Source organism: Salmo salar, chromosome 28 (genome assembly GCF_965601325.2).
Source record: "Salmo salar chromosome 28, fSalSal1, whole genome shotgun sequence".
Lineage (NCBI taxonomy): Eukaryota > Metazoa > Chordata > Actinopteri > Salmoniformes > Salmonidae > Salmo > Salmo salar.
In genome coordinates, this window is record NC_138318.1 from 39,670,001 (window position 1) to 39,694,000 (window position 24,000).

General features: G+C 48.6%; 1 protein-coding gene across 1 annotated transcript in view; it reads right to left on the reverse strand.

The window, feature by feature from the left end:
• LOC106589949 (calcium uniporter protein, mitochondrial) overlaps nucleotides 1-24,000 on the reverse strand; it is a 152,177-nt gene that overhangs the window by 36,806 nt on the left and 91,371 nt on the right. The window contains exons 3-5 of the mRNA XM_045710038.2: nucleotides 17,413-17,476; nucleotides 1,663-1,833; nucleotides 454-558 (exon numbers count right to left, since the gene is read on the reverse strand). Coding sequence (XP_045565994.2) covers nucleotides 454-558; nucleotides 1,663-1,833; nucleotides 17,413-17,476 — 340 coding nt within the window. The remainder of the gene's footprint in view (nucleotides 1-453; nucleotides 559-1,662; nucleotides 1,834-17,412; nucleotides 17,477-24,000) is intronic.

Genomic DNA, 24,000 nt, shown 5'->3' on the forward strand with positions numbered 1-24,000 from the left:
GGCCTATAGTGGGTGAGGACGCTCTAGTGTGAATGCTTAACCCTGACTCCAGGCTGTCCCTACCTCTCCGAGGCTCCAGGCCTATAGTGGGTGAGGACGCTCTAGTGTGAATGCTTAACCCTGACTCCAGGCTGTCCCTACCTCTCCGAGGCTCCAGGCCTATAGTGGGTGAGGACGCTCTAGTGTGAATGCTTAACCCTGACTCCAGGCTGTCCCTACCTCTCCGAGGCTCCAGGCCTATAGTGGGTGAGGACGCTCTAGTGTGAATGCTTAACCCTGACTCCAGGCTGTCCCTACCTCTCCGAGGCTCCAGGCCTATAGTGGGTGAGGACGCTCTAGTGTGAATGCTTAACCCTGACTCCAGGCTGTCCCTACCTCTCCGAGGCTCCAGGCCTATAGTGGGTGAGGACGCTCTAGTGTGAATGCTTAACCCTGACTCCAGGCTGTCCCTACCTCTCCGAGGCGGCCGCACCAGGTGCCGAACGTTGTTGATGACCAGGTTGAAATCATCCAACAGCAGGATGTCTATCCCTGTAGAAGAGGCTACCCTCGTCCCATCTGGAGGGAAGGAGAAGGATGGAGACAGAAGGAGAGGGAGAGAGAGGGGGAGGATGGAGACAGAAGGAAAGGGAGAGGGAGGGAGAAGGATGGAGACAGAAAGAGAGGGAGAGGGAGGGGGAGAGGGAGGGAGGGAGGGAGAAGGATGGAGACAGAAGGAGAGGGAGAGGGAGGGGGAGAGGGAGAAGGATGGAGACAGAAAGAGAGGGAGAGGGAGGGGGAGAGGGAGAAGGATGGAGACAGAAAGAGAGGGAGAGGGAGGGGGAGAGGGAGGGAGGGAGACGGATGGAGACAGAAGGAGAGGGAGAGAGGGAGGGAGGATGGAGACAGAAGGAGAGAGAGAGAGGGAGGGAGGATGGAGACAGAAGGAGAGGGAGAGAGGGAGGGAGGATGGAGACAGAAGGAGAGAGAGAGGGAGGGAGGATGGAGACAGAAGGAGAGAGAGAGAGGGAGGGAGGATGGAGACAGAAGGAGAGGGAGAGATGGAGGTAGAAGGATGGAGACAGAAGGAGAGAGAGAGAGGGAGGGAGGATGGAGACAGAAGGAGAGGGAGAGAGGGAGGTAGAAGGATGGAGACAGAAAGAGAGGGAGATGGAGGGGGAGAGGGAGAAGGATGGAGACAGAAAGAGAGGGAGAGAGGGAGGTAGAAGGATGGAGACAGAAAGAGAGGGAGATGGAGGGGGAGAGGGAGGGAGGGAGGGAGGGAGGGAGAAGGATGGAGACAGAAGGAGAGAGAGAGAGGGAGGGGGAGAAGGATGGAGACAGAAGGAGAGAGAGAGGGGAGAGAGAGGGGGAGAGGGAGAAGGAAGGAGAGAGAAAGATGGAGGCAGAAGGAGAGAGGGAGGAAGAGAGAGATAGTGAGAGGGTTAACGAGTGTCAATATGAACCAGAGAGAGAGAGAGAGAGAGAAAGAGGGAGAGAGGGAGAGAGTGAGTGAGTGAGTGAGTGAGTGAGTGAGTGAGTGAGTGAGTGAGTGAGTGAGTGAGTGAGTGAGTGAGTGAGTGAGTGAGTGAGAGAGAGAGAGAGAGAGAGAGAGAGAGAGAGAGAGAGAGAGAGAGAGAGAGAGTGTTAACTAGCTGTTACATGGTTTATATTCTCCCTTACCTGTAGAGTAGATGGCTACTCGGTCGATGCCCTTGTCCTCTGTCTGTAGCTGTGTGAGAAACACCCCAACACAGTCACTGAGTGGCTTCAGAGTGAACTGGCATCGCTCTCTCCGGGACGGCAAACTGACTGAGATCACCGGCAGTCCATTCTGGTATACCACCGTCACCTCTGAGAGAACGGACACAACAACAACGTCAATAACAACATGTTCATCAACTCAACCCGCATCATGAGAAACAATTAAACCACCGCCAGACAAACCAAGGTGTGTGACAACACTAAACCAGACAACACTAAACCAGACAACACTAAACCAGACCAACACTAAACCAGACCAACACTAAACCAGACAACACTAAACCAGACAACATTAAACCAGACAACACTAAACCAGACAACACTAAACCAGACAACACTAAACCAGACAACACTAAACCAGACCAACACTAAACCAGACAACACTAAACCAGACAACACTAAACCAGACAACACTAAACCAGACCAACACTAAACCAGACAACACTAAACCAGACCAACACTAAACCAGACAACACTAAACCAGACCAACACTAAACCAGACAACACTAAACCAGACAACACTAAACCAGACCAACACTAAACCAGACAACACTAAACCAGACAACACTAAACCAGACCAACACTAAACCAGACAACACTAAACCAGACAACACTAAACCAGACAACACTAAACCAGACCAACACTAAACCAGACCAACACTAAACCAGACAACACTAAACCAGACCAACACTAAACCAGACCAACACTAAACCAGACAACACTAAACCAGACAACACTAAACCAGACAACACTAAACCAGACAACACTAAACCAGACACTAAACCAGACAACACTAAACCAGACAACATTAAACCAGACAACACTAAACCAGACAACACTAAACCAGACCAACACTAAACCAGACAACACTAAACCAGACCAACACTAAACCAAACAACACTAAACCAGACAATAAACCAGACAACACTAAACCAGACAACACTAAACCAGACCAACACTAAACCAAACAACACTAAACCAGACAAAAAACCAGACAACACTAAACCAGACAACACTAAACCAGACAACACTAAACCAGACAACACTAAACCAGACCAACACTAAACCAGACAACACTAAACCAGACAACACTAAACCAGACAACACTAAACCAGACCAACACTAAACCAGACAACACTAAACCAGACAACACTAAACCAGACCACACTAAACCAGACAACACTAAACCAGACAACATTAAACCGGACACTAAACCAGACAACACTAAACCAGACCAACACTAAACCAGACAACATTAAACCAGACAACATTAAACCAGACAACACTAAACCAGACAACACTAAACCAGACAACACTAAACCAGACAACACTAAACCAGACAACACTAAACCAGACAATAAACCAGACAACACTAAACCAGACCAACACTAAACCAGACAATAAACCAGACAACACTAAACCAGACAACACTAAACCAGACAACACTAAACCAGACAACACTAAACCAAACAACACTAAACCAGACAACACTAAACCAGACAACACTAAACCAGACAACACTAAACCAGACCAACACTAAACCAGACAACACTAAACCAGACAACACTAAACCAGACAACACTAAACCAGACAACACTAAACCAGACAACACTAAACCAGACATTAAACCAGACAACATTAAACCAGACAACACTACTCCCTCCTCTCCTAGCTAGTAAATGTCTAAAATGTAAATGTAAAATGTACTCCTCCCTCCCTCCTCTCCTAGCTACTGTACTCCTCCTCCCTCCTCTCCTAGCTACTGTACTCCTCCCTCTCTCCTCTCCTAGCTACTGTACTCCTCCTCCCTCCTCTCCTAGCTACTGTAGTCCTCCCCCCTCCTCTCCTAGCTACTGTACTCCTCCCTCCTCTCCTAGCTACTGTACTCCTCCTCCCTCCTCTCCTAGCTACTGTACTCCCCCCTCCCTCCTCTCCTAGCTACTGTACTCCCCCCCCCCCTCCTCTCCTAGCTACTGTACTCCCCCCTCCCTCCTCTCCTAGCTACTGTACTCCTCCCTCCCTCCTCTCCTAGCTACTGTACTCCTCCCTCCCTCCTCTCCTAGCTACTGTACTCCTCCCTCCCTCCTCTCCTAGCTACTGTACTCCTCCCTCCCTCCTCTCCTAGCTACTGTACTCCTCCTCCCTCCTCTCCTAGTTACTGTACTCCTCCCTCTCTCCTCTCCTAGTTACTGTACTCCTCCCTCCCTCCTCTCCTAGCTACTGTACTCCTCCCTCCCTCCTCTCCTAGCTACTGTACTCCTCCCTCCTCTCCTAGCTACTGTACTCCTCCCTCCCTCCTCTCCTAGCTACTGTACTCCTCCCTCCCTCCTCTCCTAGCTACTGTACTCCTCCCTCCCTCCTCTCCTAGCTACTGTACTCCTCCCTCCCTCCTCTCCTAGCTACTGTACTCCTCCTCCCTCCTCTCCTAGTTACTGTACTCCTCCTTCTCTCCTCTCCTAGTTACTGTACTCCTCCCTCCCTCCTCTCCTAGCTACTGTACTCCTCCCTCCCTCCTCTCCTAGCTACTGTACTCCTCCCTCCTCTCCTAGCTACTGTACTCCTCCCTCCCTCCTCTCCTAGCTACTGTACTCCTCCCTCCCTCCTCTCCTAGCTACTGTACTCCTCCCTCCTCTCCTAGCTACTGTACTCCTCCCTCCTCTCCTAGCTACTGTACTCCTCCCTCCTCTCCTAGCTACTGTACTCCTCCTCCCTCCTCTCCTAGCTACTGTACTCCTCCCTCCCTCCTCTCCTAGCTACTGTACTCCTCCCTCCTCTCCTAGCTACTGTACTCCTCCCTCCTCTCCTAGCTACTGTACTCCTCCTCCCTCCTCTCCTAGCTACTGTACTCCTCCTCCCTCCTCTCCTAGCTACTGTACTCCTCCTCCCTCCTCTCCTAGCTACTGTACTCCTCCCCCCTCCTCTCCTAGCTACTGTACTCCTCCCTCCTCTCCTAGCTACTGTACTCCTCCTCCCTCCTCTCCTAGCTACTGTACTCCTCCCTCCCTCCTCTCCTAGCTACTGTACTCCTCCCTCCCCCCTCTCCTAGCTACTGTACTCCTCTCCCTCCCTCCTCTCCTAGCTACTGTACTCCCCCTCCCTCCTCTCCTAGCTACTGTACTCCCCCTCCCTCCTCTCCTAGCTACTGTACTCCTCCTCCCTCCTCTCCTAGCTACTGTACTCCTCCTCCCTCCTCTCCTAGCTACTGTACTCCTCCCTCCTCTCCTAGCTACTGTACTCCTCCCTCCTCTCCTAGCTACTGTACTCCTCCCTCCCTCCTCTCCTAGTTACTGTACTCCTCCTCCCCCCTCTCCTAGCTACTGTACTCCTCCCTCCCTCCTCTCCTAGCTACTGTACTCCTCCTCCCTCCCTCCTCTCCTAGCTACTGTACTCCTCCCTCCCTCCTCTCCTAGCTACTGTACTCCCCCTCCCTCCTCTCCTAGCTACTGTACTCCTCCTCCCTCCTCTCCTAGCTACTGTACTCCTCCCTCCCTCCTCTCCTAGCTACTGTACTCCCCCTCCCTCCTCTCCTAGCTACTGTACTCCTCCTCCCTCCTCTCCTAGCTACTGTACTCATCCCTCCCTCCTCTCCTAGCTACTGTACTCCTCCCTCCCTCCTCTCCTAGCTACTGTACTCCCCCCTCCCTCCTCTCCTAGCTACTGTACTCCCCCCTCCCTCCTCTCCTAGCTACTGTACTCCCCCCTCCCTCCTCTCCTAGCTACTGTACTCCCCCCTCCCTCCTCTCCTAGCTACTGTACTCCTCCTCCCTCCTCTCCTAGCTACTGTACTCCTCCCTCCTCTCCTAGCTACTGTACTCCTCCTCCCTCCTCTCCTAGCTACTGTACTCCTCCCTCCCTCCTCTCCTAGCTACTGTACTCCTCCCTCCCTCCTCTCCTAGCTACTGTACTCCTCCCTCCCTCCTCTCCTAGCTACTGTACTCCTCCTCCCTCCTCTCCTAGCTACTGTACTCCTCCCTCTCTCCTCTCCTAGCTACTGTACTCCTCCCTCCCTCCTCTCCTAGCTACTGTACTCCTCCCTCCCTCCTCTCCTAGCTACTGTACTCCTCCCTCCCTCCTCTCCTAGCTACTGTACTCCTCCCTCCCTCCTCTCCTAGCTACTGTACTCCTCCCTCCCTCCTCTCCTAGCTACTGTACTCCTCCCTCCCTCCTCTCCTAGCTACTGTACTCCTCCCCCCTCCTCTCCTAGCTACTGTACTCCTCCCTCCTCTCCTAGCTACTGTACTCCTCCCTCCTCTCCTAGCTACTGTACTCCTCCCCCCTCCTCTCCTAGCTACTGTACTCCTCCTCCTCTCCTAGCTACTGTACTCCTCCCTCCTCTCCTAGCTACTGTACTCCTCCTCCCTCCTCTCCTAGCTACTGTACTCCTCCTCCCTCCTCTCCTAGTTACTGTACTCCTCCCTCCTCTCCTAGCTACTGTACTCCTCCTCCCTCCCTCCTCTCCTAGCTACTGTACTCCTCCCTCCCTCCCTCCTCTCCTAGCTACTGTACTCCCCCTCCCTCCTCCCCTAGCTACTGTACTCCCCCTCCCTCCTCTCCTAGCTACTGTACTCCTCCTCCCTCCTCTCCTAGCTACTGTACTCCTCCTCCTCCCTCCTCTCCTAGCTACTGTACTCCTCCCTCCCTCCTCTCCTAGCTACTGTACTCCTCCCTCCCTCCTCTCCTAGCTACTGTACTCCTCCTCCCTCCTCTCCTAGCTACTGTACTCCTCCCTCCCTCCTCTCCTAGCTACTGTACTCCTCCTCCCTCCTCTCCTAGCTACTGTACTCCTCCCTCCCTCCTCTCCTAGCTACTGTACTCCTCCCTCCTCTCCTAGCTACTGTACTCCTCCCTCCCTCCTCTCCTAGCTACTGTCTCCTCCCTCCTCTCCTAGCTACTGTACTCCCCTCCTAGCTACTGTACTCCTCCTCCCTCCTCTCCTAGCTACTGTACTCCTCCTCCCTCCTCTCCTAGCTACTGTACTCCTCCTCCCTCCTCTCCTAGCTACTGTACTCCTCCCTCCCTCCTCTCCTAGCTACTGTACTCCTCCCTCCCTCCTCTCCTAGCTACTGTACTCCTCCCTCCCTCCTCTCCTAGCTACTGTACTCCTCCCTCCCTCCTCTCCTAGCTACTGTACTCCTCCCTCCCTCCTCTCCTAGCTACTGTACTCCTCCCCCCTCCTCTCCTAGCTACTGTACTCCTCCCTCCTCTCTCTAGCTACTGTACTCCTCCCCCCCTCCTCTCCTAGCTACTGTACTCCTCCCTCCTCTCCTAGCTACTGTACTCCTCCCTCCTCTCCTAGCTACTGTACTCCTCCCTCCTCTCCTAGCTACTGTACTCCTCCTCCCTCCTCTCCTAGCTACTGTACTCCTCCTCCTCCCTCCTCTCCTAGCTACTGTACTCCTCCCTCCCCTCCTCTCCTAGCTACTGTACTCCTCCCTCCCTCCTCTCCTAGCTACTGTACTCCTCCTCCCTCCCTCCTCTCCTAGCTACTGTACTCCTCCCTCCCTCCTCTCCTAGCTACTGTACTCCTCCCTCCCTCCTCTCCTAGCTACTGTACTCCTCCTCCCTCCTCTCCTAGCTACTGTACTCCTCCCTCCCTCCTCTCCTAGCTACTGTACTCCTCCCTCCCTCCTCTCCTAGCTACTGTACTCCTCCCTCCCTCCTCTCCTAGCTACTGTACTCCTCCTCTCCTCCTCTCCTAGCTACTGTACTCCTCCCTCCCTCCCTCTCCTAGCTACTGTACTCCTCCCTCCCTCCTCTCCTAGCTACTGTACTCCTCCCTCCCTCCTCTCCTAGCTACTGTACTCCTCCTCCCTCCTCTCCTAGCTACTGTACTCCTCCCTCCCTCCTCTCCTAGCTACTGTACTCCTCCTCCCTCCTCTCCTAGCTACTGTACTCCTCCTCCTCCTCTCCTAGCTACTGTACTCCCCTCCCTCCTCTCCTAGCTACTGTACTCCTCCCTCCCTCCTCTCCTAGCTACTGTACTCCTCCCTCCTCCTCTCCTAGCTACTGTACTCCCCTCCCTCCTCTCCTAGCTACTGTACTCCTCCTCCCTCCTCTCCTAGCTACTGTACTCCTCCTCCCTCCTCTCCTAGCTACTGTACTCCTCCTCCCTCCTCTCCTAGCTACTGTACTCCCCCTCCCTCCTCTCCTAGCTACTGTACTCCCCCTCCTCTCCTAGCTACTGTACTCCTCCTCCCTCCTCTCCTAGCTACTGTACTCCTCCTCCCTCCTCTCCTAGCTACTGTACTCCTCCCTCCCTCCTCTCCTAGCTACTGTACTCATCCCTCTCTCCTCTCCTAGTTACTGTACTCCTCCCTCCCTCCTCTCCTAGCTACTCGTACTCCTCCTCCCTCCTCTCCTAGCTACTGTACTCCTCCTCCCTCCCTCCTCTCCTAGCTACTGTACTCCTCCCTCCTCTCCTAGCTACTGTACTCCTCCCTCCCTCCTCTCCTAGTTACTGTACTCCTCCCTCCTCTCCTAGCTACTGTACTCCTCCTCCCTCCTCTCCTAGCTACTGTACTCCCCCCCTCTCCTAGCTACTGTACTCCTCCCTCCCTCCTCTCCTAGCTACTGTACTCCTCCTCCCTCCTCTCCTAGCTACTGTACTCCTCCTCCCTCCTCTCCTAGCTACTGTACTCCTCCCTCCCTCCTCTCCTAGCTACTGTACTCCTCCTCCCTCCTCTCCTAGCTACTGTACTCCTCCCTCCTCTCCTAGCTACTGTACTCCTCCTCCCTCCTCTCCTAGCTACTGTACTCCTCCCTCCCTCCTCTCCTAGTTACTGTACTCCCCCCCTCTCCTAGCTACTGTACTCCTCCTCCCCCCTCTCCTAGCTACTGTACTCCTCCTCCCTCCTCTCCTAGCTACTGTACTCCTCCCCCCTCCTCTCCTAGCTACTGTACTCCTCCTCCCTCCCTCCTCTCCTAGCTACTGTACTCCTCCCTCCTCTCCTAGCTACTGTACTCCCTCCCTCCTCTCCTAGTTACTGTACTCCTCCCTCCTCTCCTAGCTACTGTACTCCTCCTCCCTCCTCTCCTAGCTACTGTACTCCTCCTCCCTCCTCTCCTAGCTACTGTACTCCTCCTCCCTCCTCTCCTAGCTACTGTAGTCCTCCTCCCTCCTCTCCTAGCTACTGTACTCCTCCTCCCTCCTCTCCTAGCTACTGTACTCTTCCCTCCTTTCCTAGCTACTGTACTCCCCCCTCCCTCCTCTCCTAGCTACTGTACTCCCCCCTCCCTCCTCTCCTAGCTACAGTACCTCTCCCTCCCTCCTCTCCTAGCTACTGTACTCCTCCCTCCTCTCCTAGCTACTGTACACCCCCCTCCCTCCTCTCCTAGCTACTGTACTCCCCCCTCCCTCCTCTCCTAGCTACTGTACTCCTCCTCCCTCCTCTCCTACATACTGTACTCCTCCCTCCCTCCTCTCCTAGCTACTGTACTCCTCGTACCTCCTCTCCTATCTACTGTACTCCTCCCTCCCTCCTCTCCTAGCTACTGTACTCCTCCCTCCTCTCCTAGCTACTGTACTCCCCCCCTCTCCTAGCTACTGTACTCCTCCTCCCTCCTCTCCTAGCTACTGTACTCCTCCCTCCCTCCTCTCCTAGCTACTGTACTCCTCCCTCCCTCCTCTCCTAGCTACTGTACTCCTCCTCCCTCCTCTCCTAGCTACTGTACTCCTCCCTCCCTCCTCTCCTAGCTACTGTACTCCTCCCTCCCTCCTCTCCTAGCTACTGTACTCCTCCCTCCCTCCTCTCCTAGCTACTGTACTCCTCCCTCCCTCCTCTCCTAGCTACTGTACTCCTCCTCCCTCCTCTCCTAGCTACTGTACTCCTCCTCCCTCCTCTCCTAGCTACTGTACTCCTCCCTCCTCTCCTAGCTACTGTACTCCTCCTCCCTCCTCTCCTAGCTACTGTACTCCTCCCTCCTCTCCTAGGTACTGTACTCCCCCATCCCCAACCCCCTAGCCCCAGATACAGTACTCCCTCCCCCCCTAACTTAAAAAAAACCCTAATCATAACTGATTATCATCTTTCATCAGATACAGTTGTTTGCATCCTCTCGTTACCTAGATGTTTATTTAATAAAACTGCAGGAAGTTACATGAACATCCCCTTAGTATGCGGTGGTATGAGTCCCTCGTATGAGTCCCTTAGTATGAGGCGGTATGAGTCCCTAGTATGAGTCCCTTAGTATGAGGTGCTATGAGTCCTTAGTATGAGGTGGTATGAGTCCCTAGTATGAGTCCCTTAGTATGAGGCGGTATGAGTCCCTAGTATGAGTCCCTTAGTATGAGGTGGTATGAGTCCCTAGTATGAGTCCCTTAGTATGCGGTGTATGAGTCCCTCGTATGAGTCCCTTAGTATGAGGTGGTATGAGTCCTTAGTATGAGGTGGTATGAGTCCCTTAGTATGAGGTGGTATGAGTCCCTAGTATGAGGTGGTATGAGTCCCTGAGTATGAGCTGGTATGAGTCCCTTAGTATGAGGTGGTATGAGTCCCTTAGTATGAGGTGGTATGAGTCCCTTAGTATTTTATTTTTTATTTATTTCACCTTTATTTAACCAGGTAGGCTAGTTGAGAACAAGTTCTCATTTGCAACTGCGACCTGGCCAAGATAAAGCATAGCAATTTGACACATACAACAACACAGAGTTACACATGGAATAAACAAACATACAGTCAATAATACAGTAGAACAAAAGAAAACAAAAAGTCTATATACAGTGAGTGCAAATTAGGTACGATAAGGGAGTTAAGGCAATAAATTGGCCATGGTGGCGAAGTAATTACAATATAGCAATTAAACACTGGAATGATAGATGTGCAGAAGATGAATGTGCAAGTAGAGATACTGGGGTGCAAAGGAGCAAGATAAATAAATAAATACAGTATGGGGATGAGGTAGTTGGATGAGCTATTTACAGATGGGCTATGTACAGGTGCAGTGATCTGTGAGCTGCTCTGACAGCTGGTGCTTAAAGCTAGTGAGGGAGATATGAGTCTCCAGCTTCAGAGATTTTTGCAGTTCGTTCCAGTCATTGGCAGCAGAAAACTGGAAGGAAAGACGACCAAAGGAGGAATTGGCTTTGGGTTGACCAGTGAGATATACCTGCTGGAGCGCGTGCAACGAGTGGGTGCTGCTATGGTGACCAGTGAGCTGAGATAAGGCGGGGCTTTACCTAGCAGAGACTTGTAGATAACCTGTAGCCAGTGGGTTTGGCGACGAGTATGAAGCGAGGGCCAACCAACGAGAGCATACAGGTCACAGTGGTGGGTAGTATATGGGGCTTTGGTGACAAAACAGATGGCACTGTGATAGACTGCATCCAATTTGTTGAGTAGAATGTTGGAGGCTATTTTATAAATGACATCGCCAAAGATGACGATCGGTCGGATGGTCAGTTTTACGAGGCTTTGTTTGGCAGCATGAGTGAAGGATGCTTTGTTGCGAAATAGGAAGCCGATTCTAGATTTAATTTTGGATTGGAGATGCTTAATGTGGGTCTGGAAGGAGAGTTTACAGTCTAACCAGACACCTAGGTATTTGTAGTTGTCCACGTATTCTAAGTCAGAGCCGTCCAGAGTAGTGATGCTGGACGGGCGAGCAGGTGGGGGCAGTGATCGATTGAATAGCATGCACTTAGTTTTACTTGCATTTAAGAGCAGTTGGAGACCACGGAAGGAGAGTTGTATGGCATTGAAGCTTGTCTGGAGATTAGTTAACACAGTGTCCAAAGAGGGGCCAGAAGTATACAGAATGGTGTCGTCTGCGTAGAGGTGGATCAGAGAATCACCAGCAGCAAGAGCGACATCATTGATGTATACAGAGAAGAGAGTCGGCCCGAGAATTGAACCCTGCGGCACCCCCATAGAGACTGCCTGAGGTCCGGACAACAGGCCCTCCGATTTGACACACTGAACTCTATCAGAGAAGTAGTTGGTAAACCAGGCGAGGCAATCATTTGAGAAACCAAGGCTTTCGACTCTGTCAATCAGCACATTCTTATTGGCATGGTCGAAAGCCTTGGCCAGGTCGATGAATACAGCTGGACAGTAATGTCTCTTATCGATGGCGGTTATGATGTCGTTTAGGACCTTGAGCGTGGCTGAGGTGCACCCATGACCAGCACTGAAACCAGATTGCATAGTGGAGAAGGTACGGTGGGATTCGAAATGGTTGGTAATCTGTTTGTTAACTTGGCTTTCGAAGACCTTAGAAAGACAGGGTAGGATAGATGTAGGTCTGTAACAGTTTGGGTCTAGAGTGTCACCCCCTTTGAAGAGGGGGATGACCGCGGCAGCTTTCCAATCTTTAGGAATCTCGGACGATACGAAAGAGAGGATGAACAGGCTAGTAATAGGGGTTGCAACAATTTCGGCAGATCATTTTAGAAAGAGAGGGTCCAGATTGTCTAGCCCGGCTGATTTGTAGGGGTCCAGATTTTGCTGCTCTTTCAGAACATCAGCTATCTGGATTTGGGTGAAGGAGAAATGGGGGAGGCTTGGGCAAGTTGCTGTGGGGGGTGCAGAGCTGTTGACCAGTGTAGGGGTAGCCAGGTGGAAAGCATGGCCAGCTGTAGAGAAATACTTACATGTATTGAAATTCTCGATTATTGTAGATTTATCGGTGGTGACAGTGTTTCCTAGCCTCAGAGCAGTGGGCAGCTGGGAGGAGGTGCTCTTATTCTTCATGGACTTTACAGTTTCCCAGAATGTTTTGGAATTTGTGCTACAGGATGCACATTTCTGTTTGAAAAAGCTAGCCTTAGCTTTCCTAACTGCCTGTGTATATTGGTTCCTAACTTCCCTGAAAAGTTGCATATCACGGAGGCTATTCGATGCTAATGCAGAACGCCACAGGATGTTTTTGTGCTGGTCAAGGGCAGACAAGTCTGGAGTGAACCAAGGACTATATCTATTCCTCGTCTACATTTTTTGAATGGGGCATGCTTATTTAAGATGGTGAGGAAGGCACTTTTAAAGAATAACCAGGCATCCTCTACTGATGGGATGAGGTCAATGTCATTCCAGGATACCCGGGCCAGGTCCATTAGAAAGACCTGCTCGCTGAAGTGTTTTAGGGAGCGTTTGACAGTGATGAGGGGTGGTCGTTTGGTCGCAGACACATTACAGATGCAGGCAATGAGGCAGTGATCGCTGAGATCTTGATTGAAAACAGCAGAGGTGTATTTGGAGGGCGAGTTAGTTAGGATGATATCTATGAGGGTGCCAGTGTTTATGGATTTGGGGTGGTACATGGTAGGTTCATTGATAATTTGTGTGAGATTGAGGGCATCAACTTAGATTGTAGGATGGCCGGGGTGTTAAGCATGTCCCAGTTTAGGTCACCTAACAGAACAAACTCTGAAGATAGATGGGGGGGCAATCAATTCACATATGGTGTCGAGGGCACAGCTGGGGGCAGAGGGAGGTCTATAGCAAGCTGCAACAGTGAGAGACTTGTTTCTGGAAAGGTGAATTTTTAGAAGTAGAAGCTCGAATTGTTTGGGTACAGACTTGGATAGTAATACAGAACTGCAGGCTATCTTTGCAGTAGATTGCAACACCACCCCCTTTGGCAGTTCTATCTTGGTGGAAAATGTTATAGTTAGGGATGGAGATGTCAGGGGTTTTTGGTGGTTTTCCTAAACCAGGATTCAGACACGGCTAAGACATCCGGGTTGGCAGAATGTGCTAAAGCAGTGAGTAAAACAAACTTAGGGACTAGGCTTCTAATGTTAACATGCATGAAACCAAGGCTTTTACGGTTACAGACGTCAATAAATGAGAGCGCCTGGGGAGTGGGAGTGGAGCTAGGCACTGCAGGACCTGGATTAACCTCCACATCACCAGAGGAGAAGTAGGATAAGGGTACGGCTAAAGGCTATACGAACTGGCCATCTAGCACGTTCGGAACAGAGAGTAAAAGGAGCAGGTTTCTGGGCACGATAGCATAGATTCAAGGCATAGTGTACAGACAAAGGTAAGGTAGGATGTGAGTACATTGGAGGTAAACCTAGGCATTGAGTAATGATGAGAGAGATATAGTCTCTAGAGACGTTTAAACCAGGTGATGTCATCGCATACGTAGGAGGTGGAACAACATGGTTGGTTAAGGAATATTGAGCAGTGCTAGAGGCTCTACAGTGAAATAAGACAGTAATCACTAACCAGGACAGTAATGGATGAGGCATATTGATATTAGAGAGAGGCATGAGTAGCCAAGTGAACATATGGGTCCAGTGAGTGGTTGGGCTGGCTGGGGACACGGCGATTCAGACAGTTAGCAGGCCGGTGCTAGCAAGCAAGCAGTTAGCAGACCGGGGCAGCAAGCAAGCAGTTAGCAGACCGGGTTAGCAAGCAAGCTAGCAGTTAGCAGACCGGGACAAGCAAGCTAGCAGTTAGCAGACCGGGGCAAGCAAGCTAGCAGTTAGCAGACCGGGGCAAGCAAGCTAGCAGTTAGCAGACCGGGGCAAGCAAGCTAGCAGTTAGCAGACCGGGGCAAGCAAGGTGGTATGAGGTGGTATGAGTCCCTACTATGAGGTGGCATGAGTCCCTTAGTATGAGGTGGTATGAGTCCCTAGTATGAATCCCTTAGTATGAGGTAGTATGAGTCCCTAGTATGAATCCCTTAGTATGAGGTGGTATGAGTCCCTTAGTATGAGGTGGTATGAGTCCCTTAGTATGAGGAGGCATAAGTCCCTTAGTATGAGGTAGTATGAGTCCCTAGTATGAATCCCTTAGTATGAGGTGGTATGGGTCCCTTAGTATGAGGTGGTATGAGTTCCTAGTATGAGGTGGTATGACTGCCTAGTAGGGGTATGAGTCCCTAGTATGAATCCCTTAGTATGAGGTGGTATGGGTCCCTAGTATGAGTCCCTAGTATGAGTCCCTTAGTATGAGGTGGTATGAGTCCCTAGTATGAGTCCTTTAGTATGAGTCCCTAGTATGAGTCCCTCGAATGAGGTGGTATGAGTCTCTTAGTATGAGGTGGTATGAGTCCCTTAGTATGAGTCCCTAGTATGAGTCCCTTAGTATGAGGTGGTATGAGTCCCTCGAATGAGGTGGTATGAGTCCCTTAGTATGAGTCCCTAGTATGATGTGGTATGAGTCCCTTGGTATGAGTCCCTAGTATGAGTCCCTTAGTATGAGTCCCTAGTATGAGGTGGTATGAGTCCCTTAGTATGAGGTGGTATGAGTCTCTTAGTATGAGTCCCTAGTATGATGTGGTATGAGTCCCTTGGTATGAGTCCCTAGTATGAGTCCCTTAGTATGAGTCCCTAGTATGAGGTGGTATGAGTCCCTTAGTATGAGGCGGTATGAGTCCCTAGTATAAGTCCCTTAGTATGAGGTGGTATGAGTCCCTAGTATGAGTCCCTTAGTATGAGTCCCTAGTATGAGTCCCTTAGTATGAGGTGGTATGAGTCCCTGCTTGTATGCATGTGGCTCACTGCTGCCATTTGTCTGTACCTCCCTCATGGTGCTATAATGGTTAAGCTATTAAAAACCACCAGCTCTGATCGCAATCAACATTCAATTCTGACTGAAATCCTCCCTCCCTCCCTCCCTCCCTCCCTCCCTCCCTCCCTCCCTCTCCCTCCTTCACTCCCTCTCTCCCTCCCTCCCTCCCTCCCGCTCTTCCTCCCTCCCCCTCTCTACCTCCCTCCCTCCCTCCCTCTCTACCTCCCTCCCTCCCTCTCTCTCTACCTCCCTCTCTACCTCCCTCCCTGTCAGTAATCCACAAAACAGATGCCAGCTTCTCCTTCACAATGACTGCTGTCTGATGGCTGAGAGAGATTCATTTGTTCATTTTTTATTTAACTTTTGTTTATTATTTATTTCACTTGCTTTGGCAATGTTAACATATGTTTCCCATGTCAATAAAACCCTTAGACTGAATTGAGAGAGAGAGAGAGAGAGAGAGAGAGAGAGAGAGAGAGAGGTAGGTAGGTAGAGCTTTTGAGTGTGCTGTGCTCTTAGCGCCAAACCAGTGTCTTTGTCTCTCCAGAGCTGACAGAGAAGGGGACTGGGTCTGATAGAGAAGGGGACTGGGTCTGATAGAGAAGGGGACTGGGTCTGATAGAGAAGGTGACTGGGTCTGATAGAGAAGGGAAGGGGACTGGGTCTGATAGAGAAGGGGACTGGGTCTGATAGAGAAGGGGACTGGGTCTGATAGAGAAGGGAACTGGGTCTGATAGAGAAGGGGACTGGGTCTGATAGAGAAGGGAAGGGAACTGGGTCTGATAGAGAAGGGGACTGGGTCTGATAGAGAAGGGGACTGGGTCTGATAGAGAAGAGAAGGGGACTGGGTCTGACAGAGAAGGGGACTGGGTCTGATAGAGAAGGGGACTGGGTCTGATAGAGAAGGGGACTGGGTCTGATAGAGAAGGGAAGGGGACTGGGTCTGATAGAGAAGGGAACTGGGTCTGATAGAGAAGGGGACTGGGTCTGATAGAGAAGGGGACTGGGTCTGATAGAGAAGGGGACTGGGTCTGATAGAGAAGGGGACTGGGTCTGATAGAGAAGGGGACTGGGTCTGATAGAGAAGGGGACTGGGTCTGATAGAGAAGGGGACTGGGTCTGATAGAGAAGGGGACTGGGTCTGATAGAGAAGGGAAGGGGACTGGGTCTGATAGAGAAGAGAAGGGGACTGGGTCTGATAGAGAAGGGGACTGGGTCTGATAGAGAAGGGGACTGGGTCTGATAGAGAAGGGGACTGGGTCTGATAGAGAAGGGAACTGGGTCTGATAGAGAAGGGAAGGGGACTGGGTCTGATAGAGAAGGGAAGGGGACTGGGTCTGATAGAGAAGGGAACTGGGTCTGATAGAGAAGGGGACTGGGTCTGATAGAGAAGGGGACTGGGTCTGATAGAGAAGGGGACTGGGTCTGATAGAGAAGGGGACTGGGTCTGATAGAGAAGGGGACTGGGTCTGATAGAGAAGGGGACTGGGTCTGATAGAGAAGGGGACTGGGTCTGATAGAGAAGGGGACTGGGTCTGATAGAGAAGGGGACTGGGTCTGATAGAGAAGGGGACTGGGTCTGATAGAGAAGGGAAGGGGACTGGATCTGATAGAGAAGGGGACTGGGTCTGATAGAGAAGGGGACTGGGTCTGATAGAGAAGGTGACTGGGTCTGATAGAGAAGGGGACTGGGTCTGATAGAGAAGGGAAGGGGACTGGGTCTGATAGAGAAGGGAAGGGGACTGGGTCTGATAGAGAAGGGAAGGGGACTGGGTCTGATAGAGAAGGGGACTGGGTCTGATAGAGAAGGGGACTGGGTCTGATAGAGAAGGGGACTGGGTCTGATAGAGAAGGGAAGGGGACTGGGTCTGACTTAGCACAAAGGAGGCCTGACTCTCTACCTCTCTACCTTTGAGTGGAGGGCTGACGCTCTACCCCTCTCTACCTTTGAGTGGAGGGCTGACGCTCTACCCCTCTCTACCTTTGAGTGGAGGGCTGACGCTCTACCCCTCTCTACCTTTGAGTGGAGGGCTGACGCTCTACCCCTCTCTACCTTTGAGTGGAGGGCTGACGCTCTACCCCAGTCAAACTGAGCACCAACTCAAAGTCTACTGTTTCACAATGACACCTCTTGCTGATTGAAAAATATATTACGACACAGCTGTCAGCACCAAACCACATTAACCAGACGGCGGTTAATAAAACACTCACCTTCTGGAGTGGCGGAGGAACACAGCAGCCTCTGGCCATGCCACGAGGGGTCGCCCCTCCAACCCTGGAGAGAGAGAGAGAGAGAGAGAGAGAGAGAGAGAGAGAGAGAGATGGAGGGAAGAATGGAGAGAGGGAGAGAAAGAGGTAAAGAGACAAGGAGGGAGGGAGAAAGCGAGAGAGGGAGAGAGAGAGGGAGAAAGAGAGCGAGAGAAATAGCGAGAGAGGGAAGGAAGGAAGGACGGAGAGAGGGAGAGAGAGAAATAGCGAGAGAGAGAGGGAAATAGGGAGAGAAAAAGAGATGAAGTACTATACTTAAAAGAAATATAAACTCAACAATTTCCGATTTCAAAGATTTTACAGAGTTACAGTTCATATGAGGAAATCAATTCATTAGGCCCTAATCTATGGATTTCACATGACTTGGAATAGAGATATGCATCTGTTGGTCACAGATACCTTTAAAAAAAAATTACCTCACAATTGGCCTCAGGATCTCATCATGGTATTTCTGTACAATAAAATTTCCATCGATAAAATGCAATTGTGTTCGTTGTCCTTAGCTTATGCCTGCCCTCACCATAACCCCACCTCCACCATGGGGCTTGCTAATGCAAACCGCTCACCCACACGACGCCATACACATGATCTGTGGTTGTGAGGCCGGTTGGATGTACTGCCAAATTCTCTACAATGACGTTGGAGGCGGCTTATGGTAGAGAAATGAACAATAAATTCTCTGGCAACAGCCCTGAGACGGTTTCTGACAGTTTGTGCAGAAATTCACGTTTTCATCAGCTGTCCGGGTGGCTGGTCTCAGATGATCCCGCAGGTGAAGAAGAATGTGGAGATCGTGCGCTGGCGTGGTTACAAGACGTCTCTAAACCGAAGTTGGAGGCGGCTTATGTTAGAGAAATGAACATTCAATTCTCTGGCAACAGCTCTGGTGGACTTTCCTGCAGTCAGCATACCAATTGCAGGCTCCCTCAAAACGTGAGACATCTGTGGCATTGTGTTGTGTAAAAGAAAATGCACATTTTAGAGTGGCCTTTTATCGTCCCCAGCACAAGGTGCACCTGTGTAATGATCATGCTGTTTCATCAGCTTCTTGATATGCCACACCTGTCAGGTGGATGGATTATCTTGGCAAAGGAGAAATGTTCACTAACAGGGATGTAAACAAATTTGCGCACAACATTATAGAGAAAACAAATAAGCTTTTTTGAGCAGTATGGAACATTTCTGTGATCTTTTATTTTAACTCATGAAACATGTGACTTCACATGTTGCGTTTATATTTTTGTTCAGTGTATATTGTATGTTGAAATAAACAGAATCCATGACAACCTTTTGATAAATAGAAATTCTCCCTCTACATATACAGTGCATTCAGAATATATTCAGACCCCTTTACTTTTTCCACGTTTTGTTTTCTGTTATTATTTTATTCTAAAATGGATTAAACTGTATTGTAATTCATTAAAAATCAAAAAACTGAAATAATTTATGCATCCTGTTTCCATTGATCATCCTTGAGATGTTTCTACAACTTGATTGGAGTCCACCTGTGGTAAATTCAATTGATTAGACATGATTTGGAAAGGCACACACCTGTCTATATAAGGTCCCACAGTTGACAGTGCATGTCAGAGCAAAAACCAAGTCATGAGGTAGAATGAATTGTCCGTAGAGCTCCGAGACAGGATTGTGTCAAGGCACAGATCTGGGGAAGGGTACCAAAACATTTCTGCAGCATTGAAGGTCCCCAAGAACACAGTGGCCTCCATCATTCTTAAATGGAAGAAGTTTGGAACCACCAACACTCTTCCTAGAGCTGGCCGCCCGGCCAAACTGAGCAATCGGGGGAGAAGGGCCTTGGTCAGGGAGGTGACCAAGAATCCGATGGTCACTCTGACAGAGCTCCAGAGTTCCTCTGTGGAGATGGGAGAACCTTCCAGAAGGACAACCATCTCTGCAGCACTCCACCAATCAGGCCTTTATGGTAGAGTGGCCAGACGGAAGCCACTCCTCAGGAAAAGGCACATGACAGCCCGCTTGGAGTTTGCCAAAAGGCACTGTCATGACGTTGGCCTGTGGGTAAGGTTTATGACCCCCCCATAAATACCTTTCTCCCTTCCCCTTTCTCTCTGACTCTACTGAAGGACTCTTGAATAGCCTTTGTTAAATATAGAGAGTCTGGGAACATCAAACAAAGGAACCATATTTCAGTACTAGAACAAGTTGAAAATATGCGTTGGAACTTAATGAGTATGGATGTCAGTTCGGTTGTCATCTGAGACATTATGACTGATGACAGGACGACATAAACTGTATCTGGGAAAGTCTACACATTCTAGTTATCAGATTCACATGGAATTGTTGTGCAAATTAAATGTTTGATATGAAACTATTTGTGATAAGATTAAATGTAATTTTAGCTTCCAAATGAGAGAATTGTGTTTTCATAAGGTTAGAGCCCTGCTCAATCAGTGGCCCGCCCCTGTGAAGAGACATGGGTTATAAACTATGAAACACACCCTTCTCCCCCTCCACTATATGTTGATGAAAATGTAACCTCCTGTTCCGAGGACGATAGGACGACGGTCCATACGTTAAAAAGGACTAACGTCAACTACAGAACTAAGCCAACCTCAGCGTGAGCTTTGGTTGTGAATGGTATGAACTTTGAACTCTTATTCACTAAAGAAGTGAGACATCCTAGCCGTTGAGTTAGCAACAGCAGCTGTAAAACGTGGGCTAGGAAAGGACGGACGACGTATCCAGTCTAACACACAACGAAGATACTACAACGTATCCAATTTACCACCAGAGACATTCTTCCGAGGACAGGAAGATCTCTGTTGGCCAACCCGGCCAGCATCTACGACCAATCTACCGAAGCGCAGCTCAGAGTAAATATTTATTGCATTTTCCTTTTCCAAATGGGCGGTAATTTAGAATGCAAAAGATACTGTATTTACGATAGCATAGCTGCTGTTTCTCTGTTCCTAAATCTTCCCGCTCTTTCATTCAAGCCCAACCCCCTCTCTTTCTGTAACCAGCCGTCATACAGGTTCTGTCCCCCAGGGACGTTTTCTGTATGACATAATTTGCATTCTGTGTATATGTAATTCTGTGTGATTATTTAGGTATTTAGTAAATAAATAATTAAACCCAATTTTGTATTGCTGATTCAACCTGTTAGCCAGGGTTCGTGAAGATAACCAAGAATTTACAACTTTCAGATGAGACTGAAATAAGGTGACGATTAATATTGACTGCTATTGATGTAAAATATTACTAGGTCTTTTAGAGTTTATTCGGAAGATAACAGCTCTATAAACACTCTTTCGTGGTGCCCCGACTTTCAAATTAATTACATTTACATGATTAGCTCAATCAGGTAATATTAATTATAGAGAAAGGATTTTATAGAATAGCATGTCATATCACTTAATCCAGCATAGCCAAAGACACGACAGCACCTAAAGGACTCTCACACCATAAGAAACAAGATTCTCTGGTCTGATGAAACCAAGATTGAAGTCTGGCCTGAATGCCAAGCGTCACTTCTGGAAGAAACCTGGGACCATCCCTACGGAATAAAGTACAGAGAGATCCTTGATGAAAACCTGCTCCAGAGCGCTCAGGACCTCAGACTGGGGGGAAGGTTCACTTTCCAATAGGACAATGACTCTAAGCACACAACTAAAACAATGCAGGAGTGGCTTCGGGACAAGTCTTTGAATGTCCTTGAGTGGCCCAGCCAGAGCCTGGACTTGAACACGATCGAACATCTTTGGAGAGACCTGAAAATAGCTGTGTAGTGACGCTCCCCATTCAACCTGACAGAGTTTGAGAGGATCTGCAGAGAAGAATGGGAGAAAGTCCCCAAATACAGGTGTGCCAAGCTTATAGTGTCATACCCAAGAAGACTCAAGGCTGTAATCGCTACCAAAGGTGCTTCAACAAGGTACTGAGTAAAGGGTCTGAATACTTATGTAAACGTGACAGTTCAGTTTTTAATTTCTGCTTTGTCATTATGGGGTATTTTGTGTATATGAGGGGGAAAATGATTTAATCAATTTTAGAATAAGGCTGTAACGTAACAAAATGTGGAAAAAGTCAAGTGGTCTGAATACTTTCCAAATGCACTGTAAACACAGAAAACACAGTACCAGTAAAAAGTGTGGACACATCTAGTCATTCAAGGGTCTTTCTTTATTTTTACTATTTTCTACATTGTAGAATAATAGTGAAGACATCAAAACTATGAAATAACACATATGGAATCGAGTAGTAACCAAAAAAGTGTTTTATATATTTAAGATTCTTCAAAGTAGCCATCTTTTGCCTTGATGACAACTTTGCACACTCTTGGCATTCTCTCAACCAGCTTCACCTGGAATGCTTTTCCAACAGTCTTGAAGGAGTTCCCACATATGCTGAGCACTTGTTGGCTGCTTTTCCTTCACTCTGCGGTCCAACTCATCCCAAACCATCTCAATTGGGTTGAGGTCAGGGGATTGTGGAGGCATGGTCATCTGATGCAGCACTCATCACTCTCCTTCTTGGTCAAATAGCCCTTACACAGCCTGGAGGTGTGTTGGGTCATTGTTCTGTTGAAAAACAAACGATAGTCCCACTAAGCCCAAACCAGATGGGATGGCGTATCGCTGCAGAATGCTGTGGTAGCCATGCTGGTTAAGTGTGCCTTGAATTCTAAATAGATCACTGACCGTGTCACCAGAAAAGCACCCCTACACCATCACACCGCCTCCTCCATGCTTCACAGTGGGAACCACACATGTGGAGATCATCCGAGATCATAACCTACTCTGCGTCTCACAAAGACACGGCGGTTGGAACCAAAAATCTCAAATTTGGACTCATCAGACCAAAGGACAGATTTCCACCGGTCTAATGTCCATTGCTCGTGTTTCTTGGCCCAAGCAAGTCTCTTCTTATTATTGGTGGCCTTTAGTAGTGGTTTCTTTGCAGCAATTCAACCATGAAGGTCTGATTCACGCAGTCTCCTCCGGACAGTTGATGTTGAGATGTGTGTGTTACTTGAACTCTGTGAAGCAATTATTTGGGCTGCAATTTCTGAGGCTGAGGTCTGAGGTCGAACGATTATGATTTTTCAACACCGATACCAATTATTGGTGGACCAAAAAAAGACGATACAGATTAAATTGGCCGATTTAAAAGAAAAAAAAAAAATATATATATATAATAATAATAATAATAAATATTATTTCTAATAATATTTCTAATAATGACAATTAAAACAATACTAAATGAACCCATTTATTTTAACTTAATATAATACACAAATAAAATCTATTTAGTCTCCAATAAATAATGAAACATTCAATTTGGTTTAAAAAATGCAAAAAACAGTGTTGGAGAAGAAAGTAAAAGTGCCATGTAAAAAAGCTAACGTTTAAGTTCTTGCTCAGAACATATGAAAGCTGCTGGTTCAATATTCCCAGTTAAGAAGTTTTAGGTTGTGGTTATTATAGGAATTATGACGCGTCGACTATTTCTCTCTATACCATTTGTATTTCATATACATTTGACTATTGGATGTTCTTAAAGGCACTTTAGTATTGCCTGCCTAATCTCGGGAGTTGATAGGCTTGAAGTCATAAACATCTCTGTGCATCAAGCATTGCTAAGAGAAAACGCAGGAAAGTGCTGTTTGAATGAATGCTTACGAGCCTGCTGCTGCCTACCACCGCTCAGTCAGACTGCTCTATCAAATATCAAATCATAGACTTAACTATAATAAACACACAGAAATACGAGCCTTTGGTCATTAATATGGTAAAATCCGGAAACTATCATTTAGAAAACAAAACGTAACCGTTCCGTATTTTGTCGAACGGGTGGCATCCATAAGTCAAAATATTGCTGTTACATTGCACAAGCTTCAATGTTATGTCATAATTATGTAAAATTCTGGCAAATTTAATTAAGGTCTTTTTTTAGGAAGAAATGGTCTTCACACAGTGCGCAACGAGCCAGGCGGCCCAAACTGCTGCTTATACCCTGACTCTGCTTGCACTGAATACAAAAGAAGTGACACAATTTAATATTGCCGGCTAACATGCATTTATTATAACTAAATATGCAGGTTAAAAAAATATATATACTTCTGTGTATTGATTTTAAGAAAGGCATTGATGTTTATGGTTAGGTACATTGGTGCAACGATTGTGCTTTTTTCACGAATGCGCTTTTGTTAAATCATCACCGGTTTGGCGAAGTAGGCTGTGATTCGATGATAAATTAACAGGCACCACATTGATTATATGCAGCGCAGGACAAGCTAGTTAACCTAGTAATATCATCAGCCATGTGTAGTTAACTAGTGATTATGTTAAGATTGATTGTTTTTTATAGGATAAGTTTAATGCTAGCTAGCAACTTAACTTGGCTCCTTGCTGCCACAAGGTCCTTTTGACGCTGCACTCGCGTATCAGGTGGTCAGCCTGCCACGCAGTCTCCTCGTGGATTGCAACGTAATCGGCCATGCCGATTAAATCGGTCAAACCTCTACTGGTAACTCTAATGAACTTATCCTCT